Source organism: Gigantopelta aegis, chromosome 3 (genome assembly GCF_016097555.1).
Source record: "Gigantopelta aegis isolate Gae_Host chromosome 3, Gae_host_genome, whole genome shotgun sequence".
Classification (NCBI taxonomy): domain Eukaryota; kingdom Metazoa; phylum Mollusca; class Gastropoda; order Neomphalida; family Peltospiridae; genus Gigantopelta; species Gigantopelta aegis.
Genome location: NC_054701.1, coordinates 13,814,419 through 13,840,774, shown reverse-complemented (window position 1 = coordinate 13,840,774; position 26,356 = coordinate 13,814,419). Strand labels below are relative to the sequence as shown.

The window sequence follows — 26,356 nt, the reverse complement described above, 5'->3', positions numbered from 1 at the left end:
GATACGCTGTAGGTAGGAGTTGTAGCCACATATGTTACTATTGTCGTCTATGAGATTTAATTTGGTAGTATACACCCTCAACGTAAAGTAAGAATTGTTAAATATTAGTTGACGCTTTTAGAAACGAATAGTTGTATCTTGAAATATGACGACACGTTAGGAAGTAGGGATCTTTTAACTGTCTATACTATGTAAACCGAATTATTGTTTTAGCGTTTGGTGATGTATGGTTTAGTTAGCACGTTGATAATCATGTAATATTTATAGAAAAAGTTAAAATGCACCTGTTATATCACTGTATACAAGAAAAAGACAAATTGTTAAACAATTAACCAAAATATAATATTGTAAGACATTTAACAGATACTTTTTGTTTACAATGCATTCTGAGGATATTGAAGATTAATATAATTTTATTTTATTTTATATATCTAATAATTAAATTTCCGAAACATTTATTACAACGTAACGTCCATGGAGCAAAAAATAATTCAAAATAAAGTAAGACGTTTTAGTGTTATTATGAACAAGTATCATGCAAATTTAATTATAAGTATTGTCTGAACAAAACAAATCATCCGGAAACCTATGTGAGAACGGCTTCGCCAATTCGCACAATTTGAGGAAATTTTGTTCATACCCGGATGAACGTAAAAGAAATAACAGACAATCCTTAATTCTATTTACATATTCGCATATTATACGTACACAAAATACTACTGGCTAAGACCATCTGGTTTTTAAATTAAAAATAATTACTGTCTCTTCAGAATAGAAAAAACTGTGTAACCTTGGAAAATATGTGCAGAATATTTTTCACTGAGAAACTATTTTCCCGTTATCACTGGTCGATGGGGTATTTAATATGTTTATTACCCTAGCGGTCACTCATAACGTGGGAAACATTTTTCATATTTTCTCAGTGGAAAATATTCTGCATTGGTTTAACATACACTACTATTGGACTATTTGACACTTATAAACCAATCACATAGTCGGTACTAAATATCACGTCACCACGATTTGGCAAAGCAAACAAAATGACGTCATGTGGCGCTTATGTTTTTTTCTGTTTTCAGTGTTAAACTTATAATAAAGTGGTACTTTAATGCAATTCATTATAAAAAAAATAATTGCAAAATATATAGAACTGGCGCTGAAGAGTCTGAAACTTCGGTATGAACCCATCAGTGTTATCAGTTTTGGTTTGATCCATAATTCAAAGCTGTATCACTGACAATCATGCCTCCACCCACCACTGATTCCAACAAAGGGATATGGTTTGTGGATATCCTGCAGAAATTCATACCAGGGATACATGGTTGATATACTCAGGCAATAAAGATAAATAAATCACCTGATTGACCCTAGCCACCATTCCGAGAGCAACAAATACACATGGGCATTCGAGCAATATTAGTTCTTGGCTAATATAACAAAATAAACGTTTTTGCTCCCTGACCACCCGTCTGGCTGAACTCAAAATAAAAGGTAGTGTGTTCCCAGAAAACATACCAGTAGATATGCCCCCAACTCAATCACCAGAATCCCACATCCAGCATTACGGGATGCCCCTCACGGTCATCAAGGTGCATGGCTTAATCGGTAGAATTTGGAGGTGCATGGTTTAATCAGCACGTAGATAATCATGTAATATTTATAAAAAGAGTTAAAATGCGCCTGTCAGATCACTGTATACAAGAAACAGACAAATTGTTCAACAATTAACCAAAATGTAGTATTTTACGACATTTAACAGATCCGTTTTGTTTACAATGCTATCTGAGGATATCACTACCTATTTATCACAAAATTTAGAGTTTCATCCACCAACTACTCGTTTATGTTGATGATTGTTTATATATACTACTTGTTTATGTTGATGATTGTTTATATATACTTTATATACTTGTATATACTTGTATGCTAATGAATCACATGGCTTACAGTAAATAAACTACTACTACGTGAGGTTAGATTATGAGGACCAACTTACAAAGAATGTTCACTGTTGCACCTGGTCCATTGCCTGTGAAGTTGTTCAAAACGAATTTCTTTTTAAAAAAATAAAATAATAATGGATGTAATAATAATGGAAATAATAACAATAATCATCATCATTCATTGAAATTTGTTATCCATTTGCATTTGCAGAAAACAGTCCTGAGGACAACCCAGATGCAAAACCGGGGAAAACGAAGACACGTAACACTATAAGAATGAGCCGTTAGTATATATACACATATATATATATCTATATCTATACTTTATGAAGCTTTACTAATTTGTGTATTGTTTTAAGCTACAAGCTTATGATCACAGTAGATATTCACACACAATAATATTGATTAATAAAGTAGTGGGTGCTATGCTATCCCAGAAATAGGATATGTTGGAATTGTGTGTATATACAGTATATTGGCCGATGGGGAATTAAATATGTATATTACCCAAGTGGTCACTCATAACGTGGGAAACATTTTTCATATTTTCTCAGTGGAAAATAGTCTGTATTGGTTTAACATACACTATTATTGGACTATTTGACGCTTATAAACCAATTACATAGTCAGTACTAAATATGACGTCATCACGATTTGGCAAAGCACACAAAATGAAGTCATGTAGCGCTTATGTTTTTCTGTTTTCAGTGTTAAGCTTATAATAAAATGGTAGTTTAATGCAATTCATTATAAAACAATTTTTGCAAAATATATAGAAGTGGCGCTGAAGAGTCTGAAACCTCGGTATGGACCCTTTTCAGGTTTCCATCAAAGTTATCAGTTTTGGTTTGATTCATAATTCAAAGTTGTATCATTCACAATCATGCCTCCACCCACCACTGAGTCCAACAAAGGGATACGGTGTTGCGGATAATCTGCAGAAATTCATATCAGGGATACAAGGTTGATATACTTGGGCAATAAAAATAAACAAATCACCTGATTGATTTGCTCCCTGACCACCCGTCTGGCTGAACTGAAAATCAAAAGTAGTGTGTTCCCAGAAAACATACCAGTAGATATGCCCCCCCCCCCCCCCCCCCCACTCAACCACCAGAATCCCATCATCCAGCATTACGGGATACCCCTCACGGATATCATTCTCAATTGGTGAGAACATCACATTGATATACGAGAGTTTGAAAAGTAATATATTCCCTGGAAAAGATAATATCATTTAAGAATTGTACGTGAAATTTTTTGAGTTTCATGCTAGTATGAAACGCAAAACCGCTTTACACACTGTATGAATGGCGTAGCGCGTTAGCGCGAAGCCATTCATACTAAAAGTGTGTAAAGCGGTTTTTGCGTTTCATACTAGCATGAAACTCAAAAAATTTCACGTTCAATTCTTATAATTCCAAACACATAACCATGTCATTAATGTAAACCTCTTTAAAATAAAAAGTGAACTCTATTTTCCAACTATTTACTATTTTATTAACACGAAATTCATACTCAACATTAGCGGAATGCCTATGGTAGTTTCGGCTTTTTCCGTAATAGCCGAATGAGAGAATGACAATGTTACAATCATTAATACAATTCATATTAATTTTTTGCATTAAATATCAATACCAAGTAGAAACATTTTGAATTCACTAGAAACATATAACGTAAGTAATTTTAATAACTTTTAACCTGTAATAAAAATGTCTGAAGCGATCTATTTTGTATGGTATAATTTATGTGTGAAGCGGTTGGTGTATGAATATTTAACTACGAACTGTGGATGGGCGCCATTTTTTGATTACTGTCCAGATTTACCAATTACGACGTTGAAATTACAGTTATAAAATATTTGAGTGCATGAAAATTCCATGTGTTGATAGATTTGACATGGAGAAAGTGGTTTCAATGTTTCCGGAAATGGATGAAACAGGTGTGTCGCGAGTTTCGGTGTTTACTGGCCTTGTAATTGTGGAAGTGGCAACACAGGATGGTTTTGGCATGTGTGACTTCAAGTGGTGCGACACAAGTATTCGTGACATTTGACAGTGCCATGCTGATGTTTCGTTTTTGGAAAGTGGAACATTCTCTGTTGTAGCTTCGAATTGAAGCTTCGTTCCTGTGTCCCGACATGTACATGATATGCCTAGTTTCAAAACCCGAGTTGTTTAAAGATTGGATCGCAGTGGCTATGTGTTGTGTACCGTGTACGTCATACTACAATGCCGTTGAATGCGCGTTACTGCTAATGGTTGGCATGAACTGACTGAATTTTGTTTTTGAAATCGCTTTTGTAAAAGACCAAATTCCATTGGAATTATACACTTTTTCTGGATCGACAAAATAGATTTTTAGCTGTGGGATTTTGAATTCACTATGAACATGTAACGTAAGTAATTTCAATAACTTTTAACCTTTAATAAAAAATGTCTGAAGCGACCTATTGTGTATGGTATAATTTATATGTGAAGATTTTTAGATGTTTACAAGTTTGACGGCAGACGATTACTGTTTGATGTCTAAAAATAGAATCAAGGAAAAACCTCGGGGATTCCTTTGTTGACATAATTCATAAAGTAGTTCCGGCTATATAGCCAAAAATAGTGCTAAACTGAGATTCATGGTGCTATGAATGCCAGTTTTTATCATCACGTGATACGAATTTAACCAATCCAAGGGTTTATAATAAAGGGATTTTTAGAGAGTGGAATTATATTGACATAAGATGTTCTTGATCCTATGATATGTTGTATGTTTAACGTTATATCTGAAAGTGAAAACTCCCCATATAGTTGGTAAGAAGGTATTCTATTTTATATTGATCAGTTATATTTTGGCAGATGCTGTTTTGGGTTTAAACCTTGTTCAGGTACAACTGATGCTATATTTTCTCTTCTTTATCTGATTAAAAAAAAACAATGTTGCGATTTAAAAAGAAGCTGTGTTGTTTTGTTGATTACAGACAAGCCTCTGTCATTATAAATAGATATAAGCTATTATTTAAATTTGCCCGAAATGGTATCCTGTATGAGTCTTTAGAGACTTGCGTACAGTTTCAATCTATTTTTCTGATTGGGGGATTTTTGTGACTTTTGTCAGAAGCAACACATGATATATGCAAGGCGAAGCCTTGTCACCATTGTTTTTTTCATTGTATGTCAATGATATTGAGAACGAGTTGATTAAAGGCTCTAGTGAGACGCTGTACATATAACATATTTCTTTTAATGTACGCAAGTGATACTGTGCTGCTGTCAGAATCTGTAGAGGGTCTTTAGACCTTATCAGATTCGTTATATACTTAAAATACTAAATGGAATATTGCAAAAACATTACTACTAAAGACAAATGGACTTACAATGACATATTTAATCCAAGTGGTTGATAGTTTTAATTATCTTGGATTTACGTTAAAATATAACGGAAAATCAAAAGAAATTAAAGCATTCATTGCTTTACGAGGCAGGAAGACCAGGGGTCATATTCTTAGACTGTGTAATAATATAATCACTCATTAAGCAAACACAGTTACATGTTATTGATACCTGTATATCTAGTGGACTAAATTGTGGCTGTGAACTATTGGGTTTTGATCCAAATCATGATGAGGAAAATGTTCATATGGATTTGTATAAACTAATTTGAAATGTGAAAAAATATACAATGAGTGCAGCTGTTAACAGAAATAGGAAGACTGCCCCTACATGTAGTACGTAAAGTAAGAATTATTAAATATCGGTTGAAGCTTTTAGAAACTAATAATTGTATCTTGAAATATGATGACATGTTAGAAAGCCATGCATCTTTTAACTGGCTACACTATGTAAACAAAAATATATATCATTTTTTAATTTGGAGATGCATGGTTTAATCAGCACGTAAATAATCATGTAAAATTTATAAAAAGAGTTAAAATGCGCCTGTCGGTTCACTGTATACAAGGAACAGACAAATTGTTGAACAATTAACCAAAATTTCGTATTATAAGACATTTAACAGATACGTTTTGTTTAGAATGCTATCTGAGGATATCATTACCTATTTATCACAACATTTTGAGTTTCATCCAGCAACTACTCGTTGAGGAAGCAATATATTAAGTGAACTCAGAATGACATTGAACATTAATATAATTTTATTTTATATGTCTAATGTATTTACATATTCGCATATTATAGGTAAATAAATTACTACTGGTTAAGACATTTTTTTTAATTAAAACAATTATGATCTGTTCAGAATAGAAAACAACTTTGTAACCTTGAAAAATATGTGCATGACATTCAACATGTGTAACTGTTCATCCTCCATATACACATCCACTTATTTATGTTGATGATTGTTTATATAAACTTTATATTATTGTATATACTTGTATGCTAATGAATCACACGGCTTACAGTAAATAACTACTACTACGTGAGGTTAGATTATGAGGACCAACTTACAAAGAATGTTCACTGTTGCACCTGGTCCATTGCCTGTGAAGTTGTTGGAAACGAAGTTCTCTTTAAAAAAAAAAAATAATGGATGTAATAATAATAGACATAATAACAATAATCATCATCATTCATTGAAATTTGTTATCCATTTGCATTTGCAGAAAACAGTCTCGAGGACAACCCAAATGAAAAACCGGGGAAAATGAAGAAACGTAACACTATAAGAAGGAGACGTTAGTATATATACATATATATCTATAGTTTATGAAGACTGTTAACGTATTTTCTTTCAAATACTTGAATAAGTAGCTATCTATAGATGCGTTTCTTCTTTGTTATTGTACAATATATTTTTAATTTCTCATCCACCTGACAGCGGTATTGTTTATTCTTAGCAATATTTCCTGGCCGTATAGGAAATAATGGAAGAGTTTCGGTGCTGTTATTATTACCAGCAACTCCTTATGAGTAACACGGTATCTTTGCTTTGTCTGTTCATGGCTCAGCCCATGTAAGCGATAAGCTTTAGCAATTTGTGTATTGTTTTAAGCTACAAGCTTATGATCACAGCAGATATTCACACACAATATACTGTATATACACACAATTCCAACATATCCTATTTCTGGGATAGCATAGCACCCACTACTTTATGAATCAGTCTTGAAGATACAATCGACACCTGGACACTGGGTAAAATACTTGATAAAAGCTTGATAAAATTGGAAGTTTTAAAACATCCTTAAATTATTGTGATGTTTTACAATATTTCTCTCTCCAGATGAATTTTCATCTTTTCTCACAAAGTTTGTAGAGTGGCTTCGCTATATCCACAAACCCCGATACTAATCGCCGATAACATGACAAGAAGTCGAAAACCCGATACCAATCGCCGATAACATGACAAGAAGTCCAAAACCCGATACCAATCGCCGATATTATGAGACAAGTCCAAAACGCTTCTCAGTTGTTTCGGAATCTTTGGTGCAGTCCAACCTTGAATTGGTGAGATGTTTTCTGAATCACTTTAAATCCTTCTTCAGACACTGTATCTCCGCGTTGACTGCAAAACCAGCATTAACGTCCGCAAATGGTCAAATACGACATAGTTATCTCTATAAATGTCACAATAAAAACAGATAACCTTAAACGCGAACTCTTTAAACTTCGTGACGTCATTTAATGTGTTAGCTAAATCGTGATGACGTCATATTTAGTACCGGCAAGGTCATTGGTTTGTAAGCAACAAATCGTCCAATAGTATTGTGCGTTACACCAAAGCAGAATGTTTTTTAAAGAGAAAATATGTTCCCGTTATCACTGGCCGATGGGGAATTAAATATGTTTATTACCCAAGCGATCACTCATAACGTGGGAAACATTTTTTTATATTTTCTCAGTGGAAAATATTCTGTATTGGTTTAACATATACTACTATTGGACTATTTGACGCTTATAAACCAATCACATAGTCAGTACTAAATATGACGTCATCACGATTTGTCAAAGCACACAAACTGACGTCATGTAGCACTTATGTTTTTGTGTTTTCAGTGTTAAACTTATAATAAAATGGTAGTTTAATGCAATTCATTATAAAACAATTTTTGCAAAATATATAGAACTGGCGCTGAAGAGTCTGAAACCTCGGTATGGACCCTTTTCAGGGTTCCATCAATGTTATCAGTTTTGGTTTGATCCATAATTAAAAGTTGTATCATTCACAATCATGCCTCCACCCACCACTAAGTCCAACAAAGGGATATGGTGTTGCAGATAACCTGCAGAAATTCATACCAGGGATACATGGTTGATATACTTGGGCAGTAAAAATAAATAAATAACCTAATTGACCCTAGCCACCATTCCAAGAGCAACAAATACACATGGGCATTCGAGTTCTTGGCTAATATAACAAAATAAAAGTTGTTTGCTCTTGAGCTTCACGTGATCAGCCGATTCATCAGATCGGGCCTCCCTGTCCACCCGTCTGGCTGAACTCAAAATCAAAAGTAGTGTGTTACCAGAAAACATACCCGTAGATATGCCCCAGACTAAACCACCATTTCTTAGACTGTGTAGTAATATAATCACTTGTTACGGAAACACAATTACATGTTATTGATACCTGTATATCTAGTGGACTAAATTGTGGCTGTGAACTATTGGGTTTTGACCCAAATCATGATGAGGAAAATGTTCATATGGATTTTTATAAACTAATTTGAAATGTGAAAAAATGTACAATGAGTGCAGCTGTTAACAGAAATAAGAAGACTGCCCATACATGTAGTACGTAAAGTAAGAATTGTTACATATCAGTTGAAGCTTTTAGAAACTAATAATTGTATCTTCAAATATGATGACATGTTAGAAAGCCATGAATCTTTTAACTGGCTACACTATGTAGGAAAAATATATCATTTTAGAATTTGGAGATGCATAGTTTAATCAGCACGTACATAATCATGTAATATTTGTAAAAAGAGTCAGATCACTGTATACAAGAAACAGACAAATTAACCAAAATGTAGTATTTTAAGACATTTAACTGATACGTTTTGTGTACAATGCTATCTGAGGATATCATTACCTATTTATCACAACATTTTGAGTTTCATCCAGCAACTACTCGTTGAGGAAGCAATATATTAAGTGAACTCAGAATGACATTGAATATTAATATAATTTTATTTTATATGTCTAATGTATTTACATATTCGCATATTATATGTAAACAAATTACTACTGGTTTTAATTAAAACAATTACGGTCTGTTCAGAACAGAAAACAACTTTGAAACCTTGGAACATATGTGCATGACATTCAACATGTATAACTGTCCATCCTCCAAATACACATCCACTTGTTTATGTTGATGATTGTTTATATATTCTTTATATTATTGTATATACTTGTATGCTAATGAATCACACGGCTTACAGTAAATAAACTACTACTACCAGAGATTAGATTAAGAGGACCAACTTACAAAGAATGTTCACTGTTGTACCTGGTCCATTGCCTGTGAAGTTGTTGAAAACGAATTTCACTTTAATTTTTTTTTTTAAATCATGGATGTGACAATAATGGATGTAACAATAATGGTTGTAATAATAATAGAAATAACAATAATCATCATCATTCATAAAAATGTGTTATCCATTTGCATTTGCAGGAAAGAGTATTAAGGCAATGAAGTTAAAGCAAGGTAATACTATAAGAAAGAAACGTTAGTATGTATATATATATATATATATATGTGTGTGTGTGTGTGTGTGTGTGTGTGTGTGTGTGGTGAAGACTGGCTGTATAGTGGTAACGTATTTTCTTTCAAATACTTGAATAAGTAGCTATTTATAGATATTGTAGAATTTATGTTTAATTTCTCATCCACCTGACAGCCCCTGCGCGTGCTGTAACCTCACCGTGGTGCAGGGGTGTAACATTCTCTTTGAGAATGGCCAATACAGCACAAATTGAAGTTTAGAATAAGATTCGGTGTCCGTAAAATTCTGTGATATTTGTATTTGTATTTTTGCACAGTTCTTTACACTGTTTTTGTTTAAACCTTGAATTTTTATATTGATCATCACTTTATTTATTTGCATTACCATAGTTTGACACCCAATAGCCGATGTATTTTTCGTGCTGGGGAGTCGTTAAACATTCATTCATTCATTCATTCATTCCACCTGACAGCGGCATCGTTTGTTCTTAGCAATATTTCCTGGCCGTATAGGAAATAATGGAAGAGTTTCGGTGCTGGTATTATTACCAGCGACTCCTTGTGAGTAACACGGTATCTTTTCTTTGTCTGTTCATGGCTCAGCTCATGTAAGCGATAAGCTTGACCAATTTGTGTATTGTTTTGAGCTACAAGCTTATGATCACAGCAGATATTCACAAACAGTATACTGTGTATACATACAATTCCAACATATCCTGTTCCTGTGATAGCATAGCACCCACTACTTTATTACTTGAATCAGTCTTCAAGATACATACGACACTTGGACGTGGGTAACATACGTGATAAAGCTAGATAAATTTGGAAGTTTCAAAACGTCCTTAAATTATTGTGATGTTTTACAACATTTCTCTCTCCAGATGAATTTTCATCTTTTCTCACAAAGTTTGTAGAGCGGCTTCGCTATATCCACAAACCCCGATACTAATCACCGATAACATGACAAGAAGTCCAAAACCCGATACTAATCGCCGATAACATGACAAGAAGTCCAAAACCCGATACTAATCGCCGATAACATGACAAGAAGTCCAAAACCCGATACCAATCGCCGATATTATGAGACAAGTCCAAAACGCTTCTCAGTTGTTTCGGAATCTTTGGTGCAGTCCAACCTTGAATTGGTGAGATCCTTTCTGAATCAATTTAAATCCTTCTTCAGACATTGTATCTCCGCGTTGACTGCAAAACCAGCATTAACGTCCGCAAATGGTCAAATACGACATAGTTATCTCCTAATTTTATTACAAATGTCACAATAAAAACAGATAACCTTAAACGCGAACTTTTTAAACTTCGTGACGTCATTTAATGTTAGCTAAATCGTGATGACGTCATCTTTAGTACCGGCAAGGTCCTTGGTTTGTAAGCATCAAATCGTCCAATAGTATTGTGTGTTACACTAATGAAGAATATTTTTCACTGAGAAAATATTTTCCCCGTTTTCACTGGCCGATGGGGAATTAAATATGTTGATTACCAAAGCGGTCACTCATAACGTGGGAAACATTTTTCATATTTTCTCAGTGGAAAATAGTCTGCTTTGGTTTAACATAAACTACTTTTGGACTATTTGACGCTTATAAACCAATCACATAGTCGGTACTAAATATGAGGTCATCACAATTTGGCAAAGCACACAAAATGACGTCATGTAGCGCTTTTTTTTTTCTGTTTTCAATGTTAAACATATAATAAAATGGTAGTTTAATCAATTCGTTATAAAACAATTTTTGCAAAATATATAGAACTTTGATTTTGAAAATTATCTGTGAACCGTGAATACAAAGTTAAAGCAATGCCCATAACAGGTTAAAGTGGTTTACGTCTGTATATAAAAACAAATGCTTTACACAACTAAAAATAAAATTAAATCGGGTAATAAATAGAATAACAAACTCGGTACTAGTTGTTATCAAATATATGTCCTTCGTGAAATAATGTTCACCTGTCACTCGCTAAAGCTCGTGACAAGTGAAAATTATTTTACTCGGGAAAAAATTTGACAATTACTGTTAACTCGTTTATTATCATTCATATATATATATATATATATATATATATATATATATATATATATATATATATATATATATATATATATATATATATGTATGTATATGTATATGTATATGTATATGGATATGGATATGTATATGCATGCATGCATACATACATACACGCATATATATACGCATACATACATACTTACATACATACATACATGTAACAGTCAACCTCGACATACATACAATATATAGATATTCATACATCAATACATACTAGCCAGTGCCAGGTCTGCCCACTGTTTCGTGCACGTAAGCGGGATCGACCGCGTAGATTGTAGACCCCATGCATGTGGTTGAGTTAAAACAGCATCCTTATTTATGGATGCCTCGATAGCTCAGAGAGCATCGTGCTTAGTCTCGCAATTTACGGGGGATTCGGTGCCACAGGTTCGAGTCCCAGCAACGGCATGGGGCAATTTGTAAGGCCAGAAAGGATTTAATTATCCCCTGTGCCAGTGCGTTAATATCTATGTATGTAACAGTCAACCTCGACATACATACAATATATAGATATTCATACATACATACATACATACATACATACATACACACATAGTGAGACATACACACACACACACACACACACACACACACACACACACACACACACACACACACACACACATACATACATACATACATATATAGATATAGATATATATATAGATATATATATATATATATATATATATATATATATATATATATATATATATATATATATATATATTGTGACGACCGTAGTGGATTCTTCTTCTCATTATATACAGTGATTCAATAAATCAACAATGCAGTATTTGTAAATAATAAAAGAGACGCATTTTATTGAAATATCGTACGTATTCTCATGATAAAGAATACAGTTCTCATTCTATTGAATGGAATGGAATGAATGAAACATTTTTAACGACACCCCAGCATGAAAAATACATCGGCTATTGGGTGTCAAACTATTGTAATGCAAGCAAATAAAGTGATTATGAATGGATGAATGAATGTTTAACTACACCTCAGCACGAAAAATACATCGGCTATTGGGTGTCAAACTGTGGTAATGGAAAAACAATGTGATGATCAACATCAGTATAAAAATTCAAGATTTAAATAAAAACAGTGTAAAGAACTGTGCAAAAATACAAATATCACAGATAGATACTGACTTTTACTCAAAATTTCAATTGTATCTCGAAGAAAACAAGGGGATTTGTGCTGTATTGGCCATTCTCAACGAGAATGTTACAACCATGCACACGGTGAGGTTACAGCACGCGCTGGGGCATTCTATTGAAGTAGATCCTTCTTTGATAAGTGAGCCACAGCAGATTAAATTAATTTAATTTAATGTCAAGGTTATTTTATCTCGATCATTTAAATAAAAGGGCTTCTCTTTTGTAAAGAATAATAATAACAAGTTGTAATTATTCTTATCTTTAAAAATAATAAATTATAGCGAGCGCCAGCGAGCGCTTATGACAAGATGAAATAACCTAAACAGACTGAGCCATATGAATGGCATTGAAAATGTTGTCGAAATGTCAAAACGGAAGTGAAATCGCGTTAAAAAAACTAAAAATCGGAGAAATAGGATAACAGATCTGTGATAAATGCAGAAAAAGGCTAATTAATCTTATTTTCGTAAATACGATATGATCGGTATCGTGTTGATATATTTTTAGAAAATACAAAACAAGAAAGCATTGATTTTTAAAATAGGATTTTTGCCAGAAACAACATGGCGGATTCGTATATGCATTGTGGGTGAGAGATTTTTTATATATATATAAATCTAATCAGCTGATTCATAGATTCATGAACAGTTATAAATGTGTTTTGCCACGTATTGTGGTCTATTAATATACGAACAAACAAAATAATAGGACAAGCAAACGAACATTTACGGAATGTTTCGACATGATTCGTAAACACATTTTAGTTGACGATCATTTAAAACAAATACCAATGTAAATAGTATACAACCTAAATCATGTCAATGTTTTTTGTTTGTTTTTTTAAATGATTTTGCACAAGGAATCTGACAATATTTTTTTATTCCATCGATTGACTTCTTTTTCAGTAAGTATTTAATATTTGAAAAATGCGATATTTACACCTCAAATGCACGATGTTAACATTGTTATTATTACATTCTGGTCCATCCCGTGTCCTAACGTCGATACTTAAATGATGTTTTTAAAGATAGAATACAAGTTGAAAAATATATACTTTACAAACATTGTCAGTTTAAAGACTATCATGAATATTGGGGACCTTGTTTAATATTCCTGGAAACAAGACATAGAAATATATTGCTCTAGAGATATTTATTACAATATAAAACTTAATATTTTCTGTTTCAAAATGTTACCTTAACATGCATTCTTTCCTTTCTTCTTTTTTCCCCTCTAAAACCTTTTCTTTCTTTATTTCTAACTTCACTGTTAACCCCATATATTACATAATTATTGCCTGTATCCATGTTTAATAATACTGTTGCAATATACCATATGTATTCATATTATATTTACATTAGCACGACTGTAAGTTAGTGATATCAAGGCATTCCAGCACGAAAAAAAATATATCGGCTATTGGGTATCCAACTAAGGTAAATGCGAAAATGAAGTGATGATCAACCTCAATATAAAAATTCAAGAGTTAAATTAAAACACAGTGTAAAGAACTGTGCGAAAAATACAAATATCACTTGTAGGTAAAATTAAATTTAGAATAGAATTCAGTATCACGAAGAAATGTCCATCATATTTTTCTACCAAATATATCTTTCTTAGTTTGCTTAAGATTATTGCACTCCACCAAAATGTGACGCACCGTCAGAGTACACTGACAGTGCTCACACGGGCCAAACGTGAAATACTTTCATAAACCAGTAAACTGAAACTGAGGAAAATGAGATTGAAATATTTGATTTTGAGTCTGATTGATTATGATGAGTCTGGTGATATAACAAAACGTTGCATTGACAATGGCAATTAAACTCTGATTCAGCCAACAATGACAGTTTAACATAATATATGAGGTTGGCACACACTGACAGGTAATTTTAACAGGCACCGCCAAAACAAAACAAAAATAATTTCCAGGCTTGTGTGTGTGTGTGTGTGTGTGTGCGTGCGTGCGTACGTGCGTGCGTGCGTGCGCGCGTGGCATTGTTCATTAAACAAAATATTCATTGCTATTTACAGAAAACGCCGGCAAGGGAAAACCAAATACAGACCCGGAGGAAATGGCGAAGGAAAACATTAATACAAGAGGGCAAGGTTAGTTTGTATACATAAGGAAATGTATGTATATGGGTTGATTATGAAGACTGGTTGTACAGTGGTAAAGTATTTTCTTTCAAATACTTGAACAAGTAGCTATCAATAGATGTGTTTCTTCTTTGTTATGTACAATTTATTTTAAATTGCTCGTGACGCTCACAGCGGCATTGTCTGTTCTTAGCAAGACTTCATCACCATATAGATAACATTGGAAGTGGATAGATATTTATGAAATCAACTACTATTTGGCCAAATCCTCATTCGACTCTGCGTTGTGCAGAGATCTGGCTCATACCATGTTTTACGGTTTTGCTGTTCAGATTTCAGTGTTGTTATTACATATTTCAGTTTGCCACATGGCCGCTATGATAGTCGAGCCCTGGTAATACTGGAAGTGTTGTTAAATCTCCCTTAAGTTTCTGGAATCCTATATTACACTCCTCAGTTTTAATCTTTTCTCGCAGTTTCCAAAAAGCATTTTCGTTATTTCTAAGTCTTTGGTGCAGTCAATCCTGAATTACTGAGTCTTTTTCTGGATCACTTCTAAATCTTTCAGACACTATATGACCAAGGCATTTTACACACCATTGGAAAACAAACCACCAGTTATGGTATTAGAACGACAAAACCTTAGTACAAATTCAGAGTCGTATTTCTGCACAATGCTGAGTCAAATGGTCATTTGGCAGCCACTTCCGAGGAGATCCATTTTGGAGATTCCATCCATCTTGCTCTGCCACAAATGACCTATTGACAAGAAACAATTATTAAAGGGACATGCCCTAGTTGTTAACCATTACGCCATTGTTTTTCGCTATTAAACGTATTTTCTCACAAATAAAATTGCACTTTACTTACATTTTATTATTTAGAATATACATTTCCATTCACCTGAAGTGTTTTTGGTAATCCTGGTAATCCTGGTGTTTGTAATACCACAAAATGCATTTTTCGTATTTCTTAAAAACACACACGCGTCTGAGAGAACAAACGTTGAGCAGACACGGTCTAATCTATTTTTAGAGGGGATCTTCCCGTTTCAACGTCACAGACGTTGGTATACCACGTGACCGTTATCATTTTGGTTCGGTTTGTTTTCTCGTGCACAGTTCGCGCAATCAACATCCGATTTGTTGTCGTTTGCTTGTCGTTCATTTGTGAGGTTTTTCTTCACAGTTCGTGAACATTTTCATTAACAATAAAGTTCAGACAAGGAAGCATCTCAATACAAAACGTTACAAACCCTTAAAACCAATAATTTTGCTAAGTCTTACGATATCTGGATAGGAGATACAACCTTGGGGGTGGGGATAGGGAGCACAAGCTATATTGTTACCTTTATTTAAATAGAGTAGGACAAAAAAACAACCTTACATTTTCGTCCTGGGGAGGGGAAGTGCCTCCCCACCTCTGGTTCCTACAGACTGTACTACTACTACTACTACTACTACTACTACTACTACTACTACTACTACTACTACTACTACCACTACCACTACCACTACTACCAACAATAATAAACGGTGCATCTAATTGTTAATAACAATAGGTTAGTCACTAGTACCCAGTGCCGAATAGCAAATGTAGGCTAATTGCATGAGCATGTAAAAATTATTCGCACTCGCATAAGTTTCATAATCCATCTTGCATGAATTGGTTTTATCGCCGAAGTACGCATTTCGATCTTGATGTCTGTTACACCTTCGCCGTCTCTCATAGCCTGGGAAACCTGCTTTGAATACCATGTGGTGAACTCAGACTTCAGGGCGTCCTTAAGTGGTTTGTTCACACATACTTCGTAATTGGCTTTACACAAAATCAAAGACTGTGATCAATTGTCTGGCGAATAGCATACCGGGTATCACAGTGGCCAAATAGGCTACAGCTGAGTGTTCTATTCTTTAACTTTACACGTCGGTGGTATCAAGACAAGACAAGACAATAATTTTATTCTCATAAACTGCACTGAGTACAGTATGGAGAAAATATAAACAAAATAAGTTACAAAATGTTTTCTGTAGTGGTAATGGACATAATATTTAAAGGGACATTCCTGAGTTTGCGTCAATTTTTAAGATGTTATCGACTAACAGATACTTTTTCACGACTCTAAATACATATGAAATATATATATATATATATATATATATATATATATATATATATATATATATATATATATATTGCATAAAATATTAGTGGCTTTAAACGTGTTTCTGATCGTTCTAATATAGGCACTAGGTTAAATTTAATTTTATTTCATAAAAACTATTTTTTCGTACGTACGAAATTATTTGAAGACAAAATCCAGTTCGGGCTTCTTACAAATATTAAGACGACCAGAAACACATTGAATATACAGACACTGATATTCTAAACAAGAAAATATATTTAATATGTAAGTTTAATCGTAGAAATATTTTATTAGTCGGAAACATCTTACAATGTAGCAAACTCGGGAATGTCCCTTTAAGTAATATTAACCCGGAAGACTGACCCTCTCAATGACAATTTGCAAATATTTACATAGTTTACACAAAAGTGATTTTTTAGTTGTAGAAAATAACTGATAAAAGGTAATTGCACTTGCTCTATTGGTATAGTAACTAGGTATATACACATTTCGATCAGTAGATAAAGACGTACATTTAAAAATATAGTGAAACTCATCACCAACATCAGTGTTGCACAAGTGACAAATTCTGTTTTCTCTCTCAATATTAAACCATCTACCGGTTTCAATAGGAAGTCTGACATTACCAGTTCTAAATTTACAAAGAATTCTAGCATTTGTTGTTGAGAGTTTCAACAAATAATTTTCTAATTTAAATTCATGCTTGAACATTCTGTACTTAATACCTTTTTATGAGTCAAATTTATCACTATTCTATTTTTTTTAAGTACTGGTCACATAGTATTCGTTTATCTGCATGTTTTAACCACAAAACATCCACCTGTGTACATGAATATATATTACATACCCCTGCGCGTGTTGTAACCTCACCGTGGTGCATGAGTGTCTGCTGATTATCCGCAGCATCATCTCCCCTTGTTAGACTCTGTGGTGGGTGGGGGCATGGTTGATGGAAGCTTTATTCAATAATATGGATAAAAATAAACAACAACAAGGGTTTCGGATTCCTCGGGGCTTTGCAAACGTTATCACCATTTGCAATTCAAAATGGAATTCAGGACTTGGCTGGTGAGCTAAAAAATTTAAAGAAGTTGAGAAATGGATCGCTTTTGGTACAGAGTGCCATTCCAGGTGCCTTTTGAAATCGAAGTTACTGTGCAACATATTAATTAAAGTCAGTGGACACGCGTCCCTTAACTCATCAAAGGGCGTCATTCGATCTCGAGATCTGGAAGGAGTTTGTGAAGAAGAGATTTGTGAAAATCTCTCTTCACAAGGTGTTACTTTCGTCAAGCGGATTAAAGTGCGTCGAAATAACAAGTTTGTTTCGACCAACACTTTAATCCTTACATTTAACGAGCTACTGCTTCCAGATTCTATCAAGGCTGGGTACTTAAAAATATCCGTTGTACCTTTTGTCCCTAACCCTTTACGATGCCAAAAATATGTTCATGGACAAAATACTTGCCGTGGCAAGGTGACATGTGCCCGCTGTGGTCAGTTGTACCACGATAGCAAAACATGTCAGCTTGATATGTTATGTATAAATTGTAAGGGTAAACATTTTGCGTACTCTCGCGAGTGCTCGAAATGGAAACTTGAAAAGCAGGTACAACAGATAAAGGTTGAAAAGCATCTGTCTTTTTCCAAAGCCAGAAAGACTACGACTCTGCAGTTGCAGCGGTTTCCACAACAAGCACTTCGGTTCAGACAGATCTTACCTGGCCAAATAACGCTGATCGATTTAAAAAACTATCAGACATTGATAAGGCACAAAAACAGGCAACAAAAGCTGTTAAGAAACAAACAGCAAAGGCAACTCAGGTGTATTCGGATTCTTTGCATTTGCCAAAAGGTACCAACACGGGGCAACCAGGCCCCAGTAAAACTTCAAAAACAAAAACTAACAAAACATACAAAGATGACTTTTCGGGATGTTTAAAGAAATCTGAGCAGCAACCGCTGCCACTTTCAAATGTTTATGAGGCTTTGGATGATTGGGATGAGATGGAAATCACAAGATTATCCACAATCAAACAGACCACGTCCAAAACCTAAGATAACGCCCATACTTCCACCAAATGGTAAATAAATTCCTACAGTGGAACTGCCGTGGGCTTAGGCCCAATTTTGATTAATTAAGTCTTATAGGGTGTATACTACCAAATCAAATCCCATAGACGGCAATAGTAACATATGTGGCTAAAACTCCTACCTGCAACGTATCAATCGACATATACGCCACGGATATAAATACTACCACCCCTCACCCTTAAAGTGAATCACAAAAAAGTGGGTGTCATTTATGAGATAACGGGTAGCGTCTATGACTACCCTAGTTCCACACAAAATTTGAGTTTTTTTGTTTTTTTACAGGTACCCCATACATGTTCCAAGCACAAGGCTACTTGACACAATGGTACTAGATGAAATAAAATTGCATACTTTTTTAGCCCAGATGAAACTAATTTTTTTTACAACCAACACACTCACATTTATAACCAATCACAGGACTTGTGGTGTTCACTTCTCTATCAAAAGTTGGGTGCACCTCGAACTTTGACCCAGCCGGAAGTTATTTGGTTTAGTACTACCTTTAATTCAGACACATAATTCTCTTGCAGTGTGTCTTCAAGAAACTTTCTTGAAGGACATTGATCATATTACCATGAGAGGATCTAACCTCTATCACAAATTAAAAAAAAAAACTGAACATAGAGCATCTGGGGGTGTTTCCATTCTTGTTAATGAAAACATACATCAGAGTATTATCACATTAAATACTCATTTACAAGCTGTGGCTGTCAAAGTCACGGCTCATACTATTACTCTCTGTTCGGCTTACTTGCCACCTCGTAATAATTTTAATTTTAATCCTAGGGACCTTCAAGATCTTATTGACAGCTCCCTTCTCCCTTTATTGTTATGGGAGATTTTAATGGTCACCACACTTTGTAGGTATGCGAGGATGTAAATATTAGAGGTAAACAATTAGAAGACTTAATTCTCAAAAATGACTTACTTTTATTCAATGACAAAAGTCATACATATTTTCATTCTGCAAGTGGTTCTTTCACTTCTATAGATTTAACCCTTTTGTAGTCCTTCACTTTTTCTTGATTTCTCCTGAAAAGTTGGTTCAGACCCTTGTGGTAGTGACCACTTTCTCATTATTTTGGAGAATGATGGACTACCATCGCTTGAAAGGATTCAGAGATGGAAGTTGGAGAAGGCAAATTGGGGTCAGTTTCTGCATCTATGCAGCACTCGACTACAACAATTTGCCATTACGGATGCTGCTGATCCCATGTCTTTGTTCACTTCTATCTTGAAGGACATTGCAGATGAAACTATTCCTAAGACTTCGGCAGTGCCAAAGCGTTTCAATAAACCATGGTTTAATGATACGTGCAAAGATGCATTCAAAGAGCAAAACAGGCTCCTTGAGAGGTTCAAACGTGAACCTACTGGGGATAACCTGGATGCATTTCGTATTCCTAGGGCTAAGGCTCGCAGAGAGATTACACAGAGTAAGAAAACATCTTGGAGAACTTTTGTCTCCAAGTTGAATTCACAAACATCAGTGACATCTGTCTGGAATAGGATCCGTAAAATCAAAGGTAAAGAATCCAGTAATACAGTTCATCATTTGTCTGTCAATGACACGGGTGTCACGTCTCATCGTGACATTGCCAATGCATTGGCAGACAACTTTTCTCATAATTCATCTTCTGCTTTCAGTACAGATTGCTTTTACATCTGTCAGAACTAAAGCTGACAAGCAGTCCATTAATTTTTCATCTGAAGATGCTGAAGTGTACAACAGGCGTTTCTCTATAGAGAAATTACAGGATGCTCTTCGTAGAGCCCATGATACTTTAGTAGGACCAGATAGAATTCATTATCAGTTATTAAAACATTTACCTGAATCATCTTTGATGGTTCTTTTGAATATGTTTAATAACATCTGGATTTCTGGAGACTTTCCTTCTGATTGGAGGAAAGCTATTATGGGTTCAGATATAGACGTAGCACGGTTGATCATCTTGTTCGATTTGAAACGTTTTGTAGGGAGGCTTTCATCCGTAATCAGCACTTGGTTTCAGTGTTTTTATTTGGAGAAAGTTTACGATACCACGTGGAAGTATGGGATTTTAAACGACCTCCATGGCATGGGCCTTAGAGGTCGACTTCCTGTTTTTATTTCTCAATTTTTAAAAGCTAGATCTTTTAAAGTACGGGTGGGGTCGACTTTGTCTGACATTCACCCACAGGAGATGGGTGTGCCTCAAGGTAGTATCCTGTCTGTAACTCTATTTTCTGTGAAAATTAACAGCATCACCCAGTGTTTTACTCCTGGTGTGGATTGCTCGTTATATGTCGATGATTTTCAGATTTGTTACAGATCGTCCAATATGAGTATCACTGAACGTAAGTTGCAGCTGTGTTTGAATAAACTTCATCATGGGCAATTGACAATGGCTTTCGATTCTCAAAGGCAAAAACGGTTTGTATGAATATCTGCCAGAAAAGATGTCTTCACTTAGATCCACAGTTGTTTTTGGACAAAAATCCAATTCCAGTTGTGGAGGAGACTAAATTTCTGGGGTTATATTTAACAGGAAGCTATCTTTTGTGCCCCATCTTAAATATGTTAAAAAGAAGGGCTTAAAATCTCTTAATATTTTAAAAGTTATTGGTAATACGGAATGGGGAGCAAACCGCAAGGTTATGCTCCGTCTGTGTCGATCTCTTGTGAGGTTAAAACTTGATTATGGATGCATTGTGTATGGGTCGGCACGCAAGTCTTACTTGCAGATGCTAGATCCTATACACAATCAGGGACTTAGGCTTTGTCTTGGTGCATTTAGAACATCTCCTGTAGAGAGCTTGTACGTTGATGCACACGAACCTTGTTTGGGTGCTAGACGTGCAAAGCTTTCTCTGCAGTATGGTACCAAAATTAAATCTTTACCAAAACATCTTACACATAATGCGGTATTTGACAACAAATATTTGAGATTGTTTGATGCAAGGCCAAATGCTATTCGTACATTTGGTCTTCGATTTTGTTTTACCACCCTGGTGTATTACACCACCTAAAATTGTGTTTGATCTGGTGCATCTGAAGAAAGATCGTACAGATGCTGTTGTATATAAACAGTTTTTCATGGATATTCATGACAGGTACCGTGATTACATTCCTGTGTATACAGACGGATCACGGGATGGGAATTATGTGGCTTGTGCTACAGTCTTTCCATCAGACACTATCATTTCCATGCGACTGCCTGACTCGGCATCAATCTTTAGTACTGAAGTTTGGGCAGTCATTAAAGCCTTAGAAGAAATCAAAGATTCAATAGCATCCAAATTTATTATTTTTACTGACTCACTTTCGTGTCTCCATCACTTTGATCATCACTTTGTTTTTCCTATTACCATAGTTTGACACCAAATAGCCGATGTATTTTTCGTGTTGGGGTGTCGTTAAACATTAATTCATTCGTATATTACATAAACCACATTCAGCTAATATACGTTTTATAAAGGATAACCAAGTACATGGTATAGCATATGATGCTAAGATGTATAATATAGCAGAAAATTTTGATTTTCTACTATTAACTACATTTGCCCAGTATGTAATCATTCTAACTTTAATACTAATAGACAGTGCGTATCTACCTAATTCACCATAGATCATAAAGATTGGTGTCGACTTATTAACACATAATATATATTTGCAGAACTTGAGGTGTAATCGTTCAATGATATCTAAATTGATGAAGCCCCATATTTCATATCCATATGATAATATAGGTTTTACAATCCTGTCGAACAGGTCTAATTGATAATCGATTGATAAATTGAACTGTCTGTATTTTTGTAATACAGCAAACATAGACTTTGAGGCTCGATTGATTAGATCTTTCTTATCGAACAACTGGCAGCCGAGGTGCAACTTTAATCAACAATAACAAGTATTCTTGCAACTAGACTTGCTAAAACTCGAAAATAAAATCACTTTCAATTTAGATTTGGCAAACGACGAAAATAAGAAACCTTGAAATGCCCCAAATCACTAAAAACTAAGACCATATATATCTATATATCTATCTATCTATCTATCTATCTATCTATCTATATATATATATATATATATCGCACATGAACAAACACACTCATGTCGTTCCTGAAGCCAGTACAAATTGATAACTGTCTTAATATGTACGACGCATACAGTTAATGCAATTTCATTTTGTAGAAATCAAGAATACTGCTGGTCGTCAGTGCAAAATAACATTATATGTTGTGAGAAAGTGGAGGTTCTATATGTGGAATATAATCCTAATTACGGTGAGTATAAAGCTACTCGCAAGCTATTTATATTAAAAATAAATACTAACTGAAGTACTTCTTTTTCTAGTCGTTTATGTAATGCCTTGGCAATTGTCGACAACCAAATGGTCGCAAGCTAAATCTGATGCCACAGAGCTTTAGTTTGATTATTCTCAAGTCCAGTCGTGATACAGAACGAGAAACTAGACGCCTCTATGCGAAACGAACCTGCGCTGTACTTTCTTGTGGTGACGTAGAGCAAAGTGTGTGCCCACGTGACACGTTGGTACTGGTTAATAACGTCAGCTTAATGTTATGACTGGACTGAGAATAATCAAACTAAAGCTCTGTGGCATCAGATTTAGGAACAAAATGTATATTTTAGATACAGCAGCTTGCCACCATTTGGTTGTCGACGATTGTCAAAGCATTACATAGAGTTTCCACTAGCCTTCCCCTATATATCAATCAATAAGGGGAGCTCGAGCTAAACATTAGAATGTATGTAAAAACAAATAATTAAATTAAAATGTTCAATGATTTGTTTCTAAAACATGCATGGATGCAACTGTTAGCGACATGGAATAAGTTTATAGCAGGCGACACTTTAATTCCACGCAAATTTTGTTTCTAATAACATTTGTTTCGTTTGTTCTGAGGGATGTTTTACTGTAGTCATTTTGGTGGTGCATTTCAGGTTGATTTTGAGAGGTTGAAATTATTTTCTTGTGTATTTCACATTTATATAGCTTATAACAATATATTCAAAAATTAAAATAATAATAATATATATATATATATATATATATATATATATATATAGAGAGAGAGAGAGAGAGAGAGAGAGAGAGAGAGAGAGAGAGAGAGAGGGGGGGGGGGGAGATTCGTCCCGAGTATTTTTAATATATGAACTATCAACCGAGGCTTCGTTAATCTGTATTTGTCGAGCCTTTGGCGAGACAAATACAGATTAACAGGCCGAGGTTGATATTTACCATATTAAAAAATACGAGTGACGAATTCTTTTTATCATATCACTGTCAATTTTGTTTATTTTTCACTTAAATGATTAATAAACAAAACCCCAACGTTCGGACGTAACAATTCGGACGTAATAAAAGATCCCTTGCTGCTAATCGGAAGAGTAGCCCATGTAGTGGCGACAGCAGGTTTCCTCTCAAAATCTGTGTGGTCCTTAACCATATGTCTGACGCCATATAACCGTAAATAAAATGTGTTGAGTGCGTCGTTAAATAAAACATTTCTTTCTTTCTTTCGTCGTTTTATGGGGACAACAGGACTTTTAGGCTGAGCCACATTTATTACGATGTTGCCCCCACTGACATTGCCTCCAAACATGGTGTTCACACCGCCGGAAATATTGATGATCTGTGATTGTTTCGAATTTAAAAGTGTTGTCGGATTTCCTTCGAAGACGAACACGCGGGAACCAAACTTGAGGATTCACCAGATGTAGATATCGCAGACAGAATGTGCGACAGTTCTTTGTGTTGGTCGTGATTTATATGGCTGTATGCATTAACTGAATGAATATTTCTTGTGTCCTGTTATCTCCATGATTCAATGAGCAGGAACGTGATTGTCGTTCAGTTTTTGGACCAGATATTTGCGTGCAGAGTGGTTCGTCAGTCGTTTAGTGGTACAAATATTACCACTCGAACACATGTTTTTCATCAGTCCAGCAAGTTTATTTCTACCAATGCACTGCCTGAGGAACCACTGTTCTCCTGCTTTCGGCATACCGAGTGTGTTTGTGTGTAGCAATGTAGAATGGGTCGTCAGCTTCATAAAAGTTTCGCGGTTGTTTTGAAGAATAAAACTTGAAAACTTCAACGGGATATAGAAGGGGATTTTGTGTATTTGCACACATGTTTGGAATAACGTCTCTGCAATCGCGGTGATTTTCTCATGCTTTGCATACTTGCAAAAGACGACTTCAAAAAACGATATGTTTGTTCGTCAACAATTTTGACAGGTGAAAATAGTTCCACGTTTCAGTATATAATTTGCGTAATAATGTAATTTTCATACTTATGTTCTAAATATTTGCATACTTATGTCTCAAAATATGTGATTTATGTAATGGGCCTGCCCAATGCTATTCCTTCATATCATATCATATCATATCATATCATATCATATATCATTTTGTGGGTAAGCTGATCTTATACCTTGCAGTTTTTGATAATGGGGTTGACATTTACGTCTGGAACTCTTGCCAACAGCCAAACAGGAGAACGACTAAGTGTTACGCTGACATTGCTACTGACGTCAGTGGCTTTTAAGTCATCGATCAGCGACCGTCTACCAGTGCTGTCCTACCTAACATTGTTGGTACGTTTTTACTAGTAAATATAATGTGTTTATAACCTACCAGTAAGAGAGATCACAGTGTAAAACATTTCCATACGTCACGTTATGACGAACGGTTTCCAATAACAAAGCTACCATATAACGGATAACATGATTGGTCAACACAGAGGGCGCTAAAACAGCTTGTTTTTAATGTGTACGTTAAGCCCAATGACCTGACCAGACCTGACAGGAGTTTTCCATTCATAACATTTATACACGTGAACCTACTTTACAATATTTTACACTATGTTGATATGAATTATACTGTACTTTACACGAATTTTTAAAATATATATTATCGTAAGATATGAAAACAGTTTCAGTATCATTAATAAAGCAATTAAACGAATCATAGCAATGTAGTTAATAACAGAAAAGCAGTATCGTGAACTCAACACCTGATCACGTGCACGCAGACGAAAAATCCCTTTACACGGCGATGTCGCTGACCTCAGGCCCAACAGTGTTAATTAACAAATCCAACGTCTTCTGCTGTGGGAATTCCAACAG

The 26,356-nt window shown here is 34.8% G+C and overlaps 1 protein-coding gene across 1 annotated transcript in view; it reads left to right on the top strand.

The window, feature by feature from the left end:
• The window catches only part of LOC121367549, a 53,654-nt gene that overhangs the window by 14,729 nt on the left and 12,569 nt on the right, over window positions 1-26,356 (top strand). Inside the window, exons 7-11 of the mRNA XM_041491799.1 lie at window positions 6,556-6,627; window positions 9,573-9,605; window positions 14,917-14,991; window positions 23,397-23,488; window positions 25,670-25,825. Coding sequence (XP_041347733.1) covers window positions 6,556-6,627; window positions 9,573-9,605; window positions 14,917-14,991; window positions 23,397-23,488; window positions 25,670-25,825 — 428 coding nt within the window. The remainder of the gene's footprint in view (window positions 1-6,555; window positions 6,628-9,572; window positions 9,606-14,916; window positions 14,992-23,396; window positions 23,489-25,669; window positions 25,826-26,356) is intronic.